At 40.8% G+C, this 13,085-nt stretch overlaps 1 protein-coding gene across 6 annotated transcripts in view; it reads left to right on the forward strand.

Moving 5' to 3' along the window:
• Positions 1-13,085, forward strand: part of TJP2 (tight junction protein 2) — a 111,044-nt gene that overhangs the window by 96,687 nt on the left and 1,272 nt on the right. For 4 of the 6 annotated variants that reach the window (XM_072959560.1, XM_072959558.1, XM_072959559.1 and 1 more), the window contains 7 exons: positions 753-832; positions 1,233-1,443; positions 6,847-6,947; positions 8,170-8,382; positions 9,545-9,655; positions 10,831-11,160; positions 12,318-12,403. In XM_072959560.1, the coding sequence (XP_072815661.1) occupies positions 753-832; positions 1,233-1,443; positions 6,847-6,947; positions 8,170-8,382; positions 9,545-9,655; positions 10,831-11,160; positions 12,318-12,403 (1,132 nt within the window). The remainder of the gene's footprint in view (positions 1-752; positions 833-1,232; positions 1,444-6,846; positions 6,948-8,169; positions 8,383-9,544; positions 9,656-10,830; positions 11,161-12,317; positions 12,404-13,085) is intronic. The other 2 variants (XM_015243686.3, XM_006209401.4) reach the window with 2 other exon arrangements.

Genomic DNA, 13,085 nt, shown 5'->3' on the forward strand with positions numbered 1-13,085 from the left:
AAATATTTTACCATCTTCACTCCTCCCCCACATAGACACACACACACACACACACACACACACACACACACACACGTCCTACATTTTCTGCTGAGCTATTTGGAAGTTTAAGTTGCAGGCATTATAGCACTGTCTGCCTCTGTGAATCTCCTAATTCTCCTCCTACGCAGGCACAATACCATTATCACAGCCAAGAAATTTAGACACACACACACACACACACACACACACGTCCTACATTTTCTGCTGAGCTATTTGGAAGTTTAAGTTGCAGGCATTATAGCACTGTCTGCCTCTGTGAATCTCCTAATTCTCCTCCTACGCAGGCACAATACCATTATCACAGCCAAGAAATTTAACACTTATACAATGTTAGTTAGTATATAGTCCATTTTTCAAATTTCCTCAGTTGTCCCAATGATGTCTTTTATAGCTTGTTATTTTTTTTTAATTCAGAATGCAACCAAGGAATATGTAGTACATTTGATTTTTATGTCTTTCTAGTCTCTTCCTTTTCCTAAATTGTTTTGAAGGGTACACGCCCCTTGTCTCATAGGATGTTTGCTGTAGGCCTGGCCCGTTTCCCCTGGTTAGATTTTGATTAAGCAGGCAGGGTAGGTCCTTCCCACTGCCTCTCATTAGGAGACACCGAGTGTCAGGTGTCCTGTTATTGCTGATGCTAGGTTGGAGGACTTGGTTATCACTGATTTCTAAAATACTATTCAGTTCCCACTTGTTTTTTGGTTTTTCAGAAACTGAACCAAGAGACGCAGGATCTGAGAAATCCAGTGGGGTGGTGCGGTTAAATACCGTGAGGCAAATTATTGAACAGGTAAGAAAGTTCACCTGAAGACCATGTCGTCAGAAAGAATTGGGTCATGGTTTGCTGCAGTCTTTTTAAGAATAGAGTCTATATTTTAATAGTTATTAAATATTAATGATAAAAGCTGAATTATAAATATGAGCTGTTTCATTGTGTGGAAACCAGATGGTGCTCTGTGGTGCTGATGTGTTGGTTCTGAGTTCTGAGCATTATACCAAATAATCTGTTGATTCATTTTCTCAAAACTTCTAATAGATTGGCAATATGAAATGGATGTAATGTGTAGGGAAACATTTCCTGCTTTTTGATTTAAATTGGCACATTTTATCTGCTGCAGCCTTATTACAGACAGTTTGATGCTTTGTGACTTTACATACCCATTTACGAAGCTTTTCCCCATTTCTAACAGGATAAGCATGCGCTCTTGGACGTGACTCCTAAAGCCGTGGACCTGTTGAATTACACTCAGTGGTTCCCGATTGTGGTTTTTTTCAACCCAGACTCTAGACAAGGTGTCAAAACCATGAGACAGAGGTTGAATCCATCATCCAACAAAAGTTCTCGAAAGTTATTCGATCAAGCCAACAAGCTTAAAAAAACTTGTGCACATCTTTTTACAGGTAAGTGAAATGTGTACTGTAATGTATACATGTAAGTGTATAGTGAGAAGTAGAGAATTGTGGAATGGAAGGAAAAGGAAAATCATCAGAGTGGGGAATAGTAATCTGAAATCCTATTCATGACTCCTTGGAAAGTAGCTAATCCTGTAAAATAAGTATACTGGACTCATGGTGTTTGTTTATATAACTTTATAATCCTGACTGAAAATGATCGTAAAGATCCATAATACACAGTAATTGGTCATTTTGATGAGATTTTTGTGGAGACTGCAAGGCTAGTGATTACACTGGCGTGTATCACCGAGTACCCTTGTTGGTCATGGACTGTGTCATTGTTCTCTGCTTACCATCCATGTGTGCGCTAACTTGCAAAGTGATAGGAACTTGGTTTCATTATTTACAAATGTCTCTGAAATAGAAACTTGAGCACTCTGGATGTTGGATGAAATGAAGGATTTAGTACTCCTGTTTTTAGGGTGATGATACTGTGACTTTTTTTTTTAAAGAATCCTTATTTTTTAGGAATGTATGCTAAATAAAATATTTACAAATGACCTTATATGATGTCTGGGATTTGCTTAAATAATCTTCGGTGAGGAGAGTAGGTGGGGCTATGGACAAGACCAGCCAAGAGTTGGTAATTGTTGCACTGATGTGTTCATAGGAGTTCATTAAACTGTTCTCTCTGCTTTTGCATATGTCTATAGTTTTCCATAATAGAATATTTTTTAAAGTTCCTGAAATGAAGACCTGCTGCTACGATTATTATGAAAGTAAAGTGATGTAAGAATGTGACCTGTTTGAGTAACTGAATCCATTTGCACTACCTATGAAAATGACTAGCTCTGCGAAGGGGAGAGCAAAGGAGAAGGAGGCAGCCGGTAATGCTGGGACCCTCCCTTCTTCTACCTTTGAGTTTGATCGTTGGCTTTTTGGAGCACAGGCCACAAGGGCTGGCTGCATCTGATCGAGGATCAGAAGGAGCTCGTGTGTGTACACGGGTTTAACAACTCCTTTTCAGCTCCACTAAGAGATTAAGGGATCCTTGAAGGCAGGGACTGACCATTACCCAGCTGTGTGTGCCGGAGGCCAGCATCAGGCGAGGCATACATGTTTGTAACTTAATTAGAACTGTCTCTGGCCCACTTAATCCGTTTCTTGCCGAAGCTAATCAAAAAGATAGAGGTTTCAGCATAACTCAGGTCGGGGGCTGGCATGGAAACATAGACGCTCTGAGTGTCAGTTTCATCTAGAACTTTGAAGTGACCCACTCTCATCATAGGTTGCCAGCCTTTAGTATGGAATTACTTGGTCTTTGGGATGAATGGGGCAGGGTGCCGAGTAATTTACCAACAGTCCCTGATTGTCTATCAGCTGGCCTTTCACAGTAACCTTCCAGACTTCTCAGTTTAGCTCTGGGAAACTGCGTGGATGTCCCCACTTAGCGCTTTCTTTGCCCCGTGTCTCACTCAGCCTGACCAGGTTTTGACTTGATTGTGTGCACCATGGCCAGAATCAAAGTTTTTTTAAATGGCTTTAACTTTATGGAGTTTTAAAGAATTAATAAGTAGGAATAGCAGAGCTGCTTTGATGATCGCAGTAATTCAAAATCAAGGATTGTGTTCCAATGATGTCAACAGGCTAAATATCCTTCTTTTTCTTTGTTTGCACAGTAACAGGAAAATCCCATTTCCCAAAGATGAGTATTTAATTATGACCATATTAAAATGGCTCTCCCTGAAGTTACTTTAAAGGTTACTTTAGAGTTGCAATAAAAATGATCAAGTAGAAGAACTGAAGGTTTATAGAAACCGTTAGTGTGTTGTTAGTATTTCAGATATAGGACAAATTAGGGCTTAGTATGACATTAATTGTAGAAAATTAAAAGAAAACTAACATTACCAGTGCTTGTTGATTTACTTTTTGTACTGTTATGCTTATTGTCATGTCTTAGTCCTTTTTTTTCCTTTTTACAGACTATTAGATATGAAATAAGCTACAGGGATATATTGCACAACACGGGGAACATAGCAAACACTTTATAACAACTATAAATAGAGTATAATTCCTCCAGAACTGTGAATCACTCTATTATACTCCTGTAATTTATATAATACTGTACATCAACTATACTTCAGTTAAAAAAATCAATTGCGTCTTGGTTGTTTTTGAAAAGTATAAATTATTTTTCCTTTTGTTTTTTACGTATATCCATTACTATTTTTACAACGTAATAAAATGCCTTTTATATAAAAAATAAACTAATAAACTAAACTAAAGCTAATATAAAATTTAAACTAAACTAAAAAAGAAATTAAAGTAAATGGCTTTCCTTGCAAACTCAAGGTGCTTCTCAATTAAGTGGCAGTGACAAGGGAAGCTTTATTCTGAGATTTTGCCCCAAAGCAAGTTAACCTGTCAACATAAATGTAAAATGTTAGGCTGCCCAAGCCTCCCCTGTCATTTAAAAATAATTTATTGTAGAACACATTTGCATGTACATGTTGCAAAAGTTATTTTTGAGAACATGAAGTTTAAATGACGTGTTTTCTTGGAATTCCTGAAGCACTCAGTTCGTGGTTTAAAGACCACGGAAATGGTATTGGGGACTTAGCAACCCAAGCAGGGCCACCCTTTTTGTGAATTTGTGGGATTTTTTCAAGTACCACAGAATATGCTAGCACTTCTCCTAGGTTTCACTAATGTGAAGTTTGTACAGTTTAGTTCTGAGACTTTGGAAATGCTGAACAAATGCTATTCATTAGTGATACTATTTTATACTTTTTTTTTTATCTTTCAGTCTTAACATACTGTGAAAGAAATTTTCTATGTCATAATGTAGTGTTTGAAAAGGCTTGGGATCGAGTGATGAATCCTGTATCAGCCAAAAAGAACCCAAACTGCAGTAGGCAGTGCTTAGTTTTCCAAGGACGCGTAGAGGCTGATGACCACGGAAAGCAGACGGAAGTTGCCATGCTCCCTGGCCGGGCACCTTGGCTGATGCTTACCCATTTAGAGAGAGTCCCTGAATGAGAACAGCTTTATTAAAATTTAATGTATATGCCCTATAATTCAGACACTTAAAGTGTACAATTCAGTAGTTTTTTAGTATATTGAAAAATGTACAGCCATCCTCACCATCGATTTTAGAACTTACCCATCACCCTGAAGAGAAACCTCATGGCCATTAGCAGTCACTCCTGATTTCCCCCTACCCCTCCAGCCTTACACGTCACCTTCTGCTGTTGCTCTTGGTGCTTCTCAACCTCCTTGGTTGGGGAAGGAGAAGGAGCTCTGAGTACACCTGTGCCAGGGCTGGGAATGGACGCCCTTAGAATCCCAGGATCCTGGCTGAGACGGAGGCTGAGTGAAGATCTTTCAGTATTTCACTTTCTGGAGTTTGAGAGATATATTTAGCCTATCCAAGGGGACACAGGTCTAGTCCAGAGGTTGGGAACAATAGTGATTAACTAGTATTGCTTGAAATCAAAGAATCTGAAAAGTGTAATAAGCAAAAGCCAACAGTAAACCAAAGGAACTTGATCCCAAGTGAAGGGGAGGCAGCATCATAGCTGTGCACTCGCTTGTTAAAAGAGAGGTCAAGTGCTTGAGTTGGATGCTAACAACTTAGTTGGAAATTCTTTTTAATGGGGCTTAGGAAATCAGCCACTGTAAAGCTTTTTTTTCATATACTTGACTCAATGTGAATTCAGTAAGAGGTTTTCTGACTTTCTTATTGGGGCCATGAAAATATTTTCTGCATTTCACAAGTGGCCCTTTTAACTTGAGGTTTTCCTTATGATAAAAACAGACTACTCATCTCAGATAACTCCAACGTAAAACTTAAAAAGTCAGCAGAATATTCTGTGTACATTTAGTGCAAATCACTCATTTGGTCTCTGGGATGCACAATCTCACTTCTGTTACCAGGAACAGAATAAACTTTACAAAAGTCCAGGGAATCAAGGTTAAATTTCCTTGAGTTGTCCAAGGTATCAGTTTATTCTAATGCTGTAAATAATTAATAACCAAGGAAATTGTAAGCTCGTTCAGGATTTTCCAAGGTCATTGTTAGAACGTTTTAAGTGAAATAATGTTATATGTTACTAGGAAGAAAACCTGGAGCATAATTGCTTACAAAATTTGCTTACTAGTTCTTTTTGGCTGTTTATAGAGAATTATGTAGATTTCAGGATAGATGGAGCAGTCTGCTGAACAGCTTTTACCAACAAGCTCCGATTTTCTTTTGGGTGACACATAGTGCAGTACCCCTTAATAAAAGGACATGATGATGTAGTTTTTAAAAATCCTAATTTACCTGCAGCTTGATTATTTTAGGCCCAATTTTGCTTGTCTGGTTTATCTCTAGTAGGTCCATAAATACACATTGCTTAAGAACAATCATATGTCTTTTACTTGATTGATATTTTATATAGTACTCTAGATTCATGGTTTTAATTTTTTTTCCTTTTTCCTTTAAGAGAGGCACTGGGGTTTGAACCCAGGACCTTGTGCATGCCAAGCAGGCATTCTACCACTGAGCTATTACCCACCCACCGCACTCCCCAGCTAAATTCATGTTTTCAGATGGACAGTGTCATGTAGTAACTGAGATCATAGACCCTAAAAGCAAACTTCTGAGTTTGTATCTGGGCTTCTCCACTTGCTTGGTGCGAGGCCTTGGGCTAGTTACTTTCACTACTGTGCCTCAGTTTCTCATCTGTAAAATGGGGGTGATAGATAGCATTACCTACATGGCAAGGTTTGTTCAAGCATGAAATGAACTAATCCATGTAAGGTGTTTGGAAAAGTGTTTGGTCAATTATAGTAAGTGCTGTTATGTGAGATATATTTTGTTCTGAATAGAAAACGTATAGCCCATGAATACACACCTGTGGAATTTGGTTAATTTGTATTTGTACTCTAAAATGTTTAAGCCTATTAAAATGATATACATTTAAAAATTATCTTTAGTTTTTTTATTGGAGATAAATAGTACAATGGTATATATTTTTCTTATTTATAATATACATGTCTGCATATTGATCTTTAAAATATGGTAGTTTTATATTTGGTTGAGATGTTGTAATCTTTGCTCCTGAAAACACTCTTAAAAACATATTTTTTAAAAGGTGGCTTTTTTGAAAAACAGGCATTCTGGAAAGAAATTAATCCATTTTTAGCTTTATAGCATCCACCTGTAATGAAAACTCCAACAACTAGATGGTAATAGTTGAATTACATTCAACCGAAAGGATTTAGTGTTCAAATATGTGCCAACTTTCTCTTCCATTTGCCAAAGTTTAATTTATATGACAAGTTAGGATAAGTTATGTCAAATAGGATTTCTAATAAATATTTCTCTGGAAATTGATGCACAGCTTTTGGTTTACATTTCTGTAGCTACAATCAACCTAAATTCAGCCAACGATAGCTGGTTTGGCAGCTTGAAGGACACGATTCAGCAGCAGCAAGGAGAAGCAGTCTGGGTCTCCGAAGGAAAGGTACGTGGCACAGATCCTCTGCTACGAGGTGAGAGTTTGTGTTCTGAGTTTTCTTTAAAGAGGGTAGTGAATGTAGTAAAACCAGGCCCATTTCAAGTGATCCCAATGTATGTGTTAATTGTTTGAACATTTATAAATTCTCTGAAAAAGTAATAAATTGAAGGCACTTTTACAAGAAAAGCAGAATGAGATCTGTGCAGCCCTACATTCACTTCCCTTTGCTTTTAATGTAGTAACTAGTGTTGTGTCCCAAGCACACTAATCAGAGCTTACAAGGTCTTGTGCTGAGCTCCACAGCTTACTAAGGACCTGGGAAACAGAGTCGGGGTGAGAGGCGAGGCTGAGGGGTGTGGAGAACATGGTTAAAAATCAATAGAAAAAATCTAATGGAGTTGGAATCATTGGCTTAGAAAGAATGTTGGCAGAGAATGTGTTCTAGGAGTGTGCGTGGGTGATGAGAGGGCGCTGGGACCTTTGTATAGGCTTCTACCATCGGCTGGCATCTCAGCTGTGGAGGGAGTCTACACACAGCCCCACTGCAGGGAGGAAGTGGAGAGAAAGCATGTAGTTCTCAGTGGTTCTAGGAGCTGTTGGTGTTGGTGTTCCATAGTCCAGCTAAATTGGGGTAGTTTGTGAGCTGTTAGAGGTACGATTTTGTTGCAGAAGTGCTTCAGTTACCAACTAGATGGTTTAGTCCTAGTCTTGCTCTTTAGAAACTGCGTGTTTAATAAGAGTATCTAGTATCCACTGAGTGTTTGCGTATACCCGCTGAGGCTGTGCGCTAGCCTCCACACTGAGAACAGGTTGAGCAGGACAGAGCTTCTGCCCTCAAGGATTTGAGAATCTCATGGGTGAGGGGAGAGGCGTGCAGCTCGGGGCAGTGTGCACATATTACTAGGAGAACAAATTACTAGGAGAACAACAGAAAGAAGCTGGAGGGCAGCCAGATTCTGGAAGAAAAGTGCAACGGTCTGAGGAAGCCTGGGTCGGTAGCAGTGTAAAGGACAGTTGGTAGCAAGAAGAGGTTTCAAATTTGAGTCCTTGCACAAAAATTAACATAGGAATTTAAAGCCAAGTTGATTTCAGGAGAATAAAGGTGACTTTGCTTTCTAGAACAAGTCAAGGTTTCTGTCACTTGGCTGTGCCCTTGGGAATATTCTTGAGTCCTCAGTCCCAGGGGCCATGTCAGATCCCACTGACCCTCCGAAACAAATTCCTCTAGATGGAAGGGATGGATGACGACCCCGAAGACCGCATGTCCTACTTAACTGCCATGGGCGCGGACTATCTGAGCTGCGACAGCCACCTCATCAGTGACTTTGAAGACACCGACGGCGAAGGAGGCGCCTACACTGACAATGAGCTGGACGAGCCAGCCGAGGAGCCGCTGGTGTCTTCCGTCACCCGCTCCTCAGAGCCGGTGCCGCATGAGGAGGTGAGGCGAGGCAGGAGGAGCAGGTTCTGGCATTGCCCTTGAAATCCTCTGGCCAGCTGCTTATTCAGGGTGCTGTGAAAGGTATTCCTAAGGGCTGGAGCAGGTACATCTCGGGAGCCTCTCATTCCAGGTCAAAGCCTGTGTGGTTGTGGTTGTGGTCCGTGGGGAAGAGGAGGGGCAGGAACTGAGCACTGGGAGAGGTTGAGCGATCAGCACTCATCACACCGATGCCCTTGGGCATGATGTCATGATGTCGGGGCCAGCTGTCCAAATTACAAGCGGGACGTTATTTTTTAAATACAATATTGTTGTATTTACTTGTAACCTTTGATTAGGTCCTCTCTGTACTCTTAGGTATCCTGGCTTTGTCTTCTCCACCCTACCTTTAACTTTTCTAATCTTGCTAAAACTCCTGAGTGTTTCCCCATCAGTTTCCTTCTCTCTTGTGTTTCCATTTTTTAATTGAGTTCATGATTGATGGTATGTCTGATCTTGTGTGCTATGCATCCGAGGGCCAGTGAATAGACGGCTTCTGTGACCCTAGAAATCACATCGACAGGCACTGAGTTAGGACCAGCACTGTTAGTTGCACCTCACAGAACACTGGGATAATAATGATCTTTGTAGATGAGATTCTCCACCTATATTTGGATAATTATTGCTGAGGACTTCTCTGTAGCATTTTAGCTTATTTCGGTGAGTGATTTTATTCTTTATGAAATAGAAGTACCAAAAATATAAGTTGAAAAGAGGAACAGCTCACCATGACAGGAAAATTAGTATATGTTGCCAGACAAGTTGTAAACAATAAGTTAACTCTTGAATGTCTGCAGATACAGCTCAGCTAATGCTTTAGAGTGTTAACAGCTGTGAGTGACAAGAGATTTAGACTTTAGAAAGACCTTTTGTTTTTGTACTTTAGAGGAGAGACATGCATCTAGTTTTGGAAAAACATATCTTAAGCACTTGTCAGTAAGAGAATATGCCTGGTATCTGCCTTTTCAGTAAAGAAGCACTGGGTCACTCACTATCTCAACTTACCCAAGTTACAAACCTCTACTTCTGAATTCACACAAGTTTGCAGAACTCCAGCAAAGCAGTTGAGCACTTTCTTCTTTCTGCTGGGATGTTCTGGTTGTGAATGAACCTTTGTGTCTTGTAGAGCATAAGGAAATCCAGCCCAGAGCCACGAGCTCAGATGAGGAGGGCTGCTAGCAGAGATCAACTTAGGGACAATAGCCCGCCCCCGGCATTCAAGCCAGAGCCGCCCAAGGTATGTGGCTGGGAAGCCCAGGCTGGGAAGGAGGAAGCCGCCACCCCTCGAGCTCCCTACTTAGCCAGGGAGGAGCACGCACAATAAGATGGCGTTGGATTGTGTTTTTGACTCACCGGGTTGGGGTAAAGCCAAAAATTAGGAAAAAGCAAAAAAAAAAAAAAAAAAACAGGAAAGGCAGTTTTTGAAGAGGGTACAGTTTTAAACCTATTAGTGTTTATTTCATTTTGTTTTGTTGTTTATGTAGAAGGAATAAAAGTTAAATGAAGACTGCATGCCCAGAATCACTTGTCTCAGAATCTATTTTTCTTTTTCTGTCCAGTTAAATTTTTCTTCCCACAACCTGATTTAGATGCCCCCGAAAATCCTTCCTGGTGACTTGCTAAGAAAAACAATCACCACCATTGTTTATGATGCCTCTCATTATGAGGACCATCTAATTGATTTTTTTTGATATTATCCAGAAATCAGTGTAGGGACCCATGGGCATATGTCATGTGATTTTTTTTTTTACCCATCTCGGAATCAAAGCTATAGCTATAGGCTTTTCCTTATAAGCCAATAAAATTTCTCTCTGTAACTCAGTACTTCGGCTAAGAAGAAAATAATAATTGATTGTGTGAGCTCTGAGAAGTAATTAGTGACCTCGTAAAATAGATCCGTGAAAATTTACAAGCAGGCCTGGGATGAAACTATGAAGAAAAAGTGGCTGTTAGTGTGATCTGCTGCCCTCCCCGCTCCCCGCCCCAGGCTCAGGCACCTCTGGCTGGACCTGGGCCTCCCCTCCGGGCCAGCGCACGCGCCCTCAGGCTGGGTGGGCTCAGGAGCCACTCTTCCATCCCGAAGCCAGACTTTTTCGGAGGTCTGCTCCAAAATTCTCATCTCTTCTGGTACAAAATGAGGTCTGCTCCACCTCAGGCACGTGTGGGCCTCCCAGCACGTCCCCAGCACCCTCCTGCTTTCCTCAAACTTTTAATTCTCTTCTATAGGAAGTGAGGTAGGGCTCTGGATGCCAGACCAGTGGCCGCGTGCCCTGCTCTATTTGATTCCTTGTTGGAGTGGAATTTGTTGACCACCTTTGGAAACTGATCAGGAAATGGAGTGTATTAAATCACTAATAGATGTCTGAAAATAAACCAGAAGCTCAAGGTAAAACTATGCGTTGCTCTCTGCAGGCCAAAACCCCAAACAGAGAAGACTCCTTTGACTTCTCCAGATCCTACGAATACAAGTCAAATCCCTCAGCGGTTGCCGGTAATGAAATTGCCGGGGCATCTACCAAAGGTTGTCCCCCTCCTATTGCAGCCAAACCTGCCTTTGGACGGCCCATACTGAAGCCCTCCACTCCCATCCCTCCCCCAGAGAGTGAGGAGGTGGGAGAGGGTGGTGAGGAGCAAGACAACGCTCCCAAGTCTGTCCTGGGCAAAGTAAAAATATTTGAGAAGATGGATCACAAGGCCAGGTTGCAGAGAATGCAAGAGCTCCAAGAAGCACAGAATGCAAGGGTAATTGCTTTTTGACCACTCGGTCACCTTAGTGTGCCAACAGTAAGAATTTTAAAGCAGTGTTATTGCAGTGTAATGCTTCAAAGTCCTTTTGCCACTGCCACAGACATGAAAGGATGTTCATGTGCATGATAACAAAGGCACACTCAGTGTTTGTCAGTTCCAGATTGATACCTGTCAGGGCGTCCATTTTTCTTCCAATCGAGAAAACCTACCATTGTAGGTGAATAAGATTCTGCTCTTTGTACTTCGGAACTTTATATCAGGTTCTGGCATGGGGAAGAGAGACGAGAGAATCAGTGCCTCTTTGAAGTTGTTTTTCATGAACACACCTGTTGTGTTTGTTTGCTGAGTGAGATTTAATTTGCTCCCAGGTTTGCCTTAGAAATCAAGCAAACCTTGGTGCTAAAATTGAAAGGCCCATAGATTGTTCTTTTGGGTGTTGTTTGAATTTTTGTGCCGTGTGCACATAAAACCTTTTAGAAGTCAAAGAAGAATTTAAGTAAAGGTCTGTGGAGCCTGTTCTGCCCAGTGGATGTGGGAATTTTCTTCATTTAAGTCTGTCACAACAATTGCAGTGCTTCTGAGCCTTTTTCTTTCTTTCCTTTTTTTTTTTTTGGCACTAAAATATGCATAACTTAAAATTTACCATTTTAACAATCTTTAAGTGTCCAGTGGCATTAAGTGCTTTCATATTGTTGTGTAACCATCTCCACCATCCGTCTCCCAAACTTTGTCACTTTCCCCAACTGAAACTCCATTAAAGTTACTCCCTAGTACCCCCTCCCCCAGCCCCTTAACCACTGTTCTGCTCTCTGTCTCATGAATTTGACAGCCTCATATAAGTGGGGTCATGCAATATTTGTCCTTTTATGACTGGCTTATTTCACTTAGCATAGTGTCCTCAAAGTTCACCCATGTTGTAGCATGTGACAGAATTTCATTACTTTTAAACATTTTTCTTATTTGACATGGACCACTTGGCGTCACACACAACCCTGGAAACTAGAGAGTTGCTTCTGTTTTCCCTCTTCTCTTTGAAATGGGTTTAGAAAATTGGACCAGCAGGAAATGAGCAAGCTGACGGTCCAGTCATTCATCCGTTCCCTCTTGTTCCTTTCTTTCTTTTTTTTTTTTTTTTTCCTTAATCACTACAGATTGAAATTGCTCAGAAGCATCCTGATATCTATGCAGTCCCAATTAAAACACACAAGCCAGACCCCGGTCCGCCCCAGTACACAAGGTAAGGGCTGCGTGGAGGGTATCTGTCTAAAAAAAGGGAGCTTGTCTAGGATTTGGATGCCTACAAAAATTTTTATTCACTTACATTTCAATGTAATAAGGTTTTTTTGTGTGTGTGTTTCCTGGCCAACTGTTTACTTATTCAATCAAATTTAATTATAAAGATCATAGAGTCAAAATTTCATGGTAGTGTTGGTTGTGTGCTAAAACCGACACAGTGTAGTCATAGACATTTCCCTTTAGACCCCTTAGGGTCAGTCCCCTTAGACCAATTGGAGCAGAGGCGTGTTAAATTGCATTAGGATAGCACATGGGCAAAATTCCTGGCACTTAGACGCTAATATTTTCTAACTCTTAGCTGGGCTCCTTCATTCCTTTGCGTCACCTAACAAAGTCAGGCTACTTGTGCTGAGCTGTGGTCTGAGGGAAAGGTGATAATCAATTGACCAGTGTTGGTAAGATGCTTTCTATTTAAAGTGCTTCATAAGCACTGGTAGTTATCACAGTGTCTTCTGTGGAGGTTTTACACTGGATCATTTCCTGCCTCTGAGAAAAGAAAAAAAAAAATCAGATTTTCTTGCAGCCATTCTGACCAGAAACTGGAGTCTAGTTTTACAGCAATAGAGAACTAGAGGCAAATTTCTTCTTTACCAATTGAACGGTGGGGGCACAGCAGCCCAGGT

The sequence above is a fragment of the Vicugna pacos genome, chromosome 4 (genome assembly GCF_048564905.1).
Source record: "Vicugna pacos chromosome 4, VicPac4, whole genome shotgun sequence".
In the NCBI taxonomy this organism is placed as follows: domain Eukaryota; kingdom Metazoa; phylum Chordata; class Mammalia; order Artiodactyla; family Camelidae; genus Vicugna; species Vicugna pacos.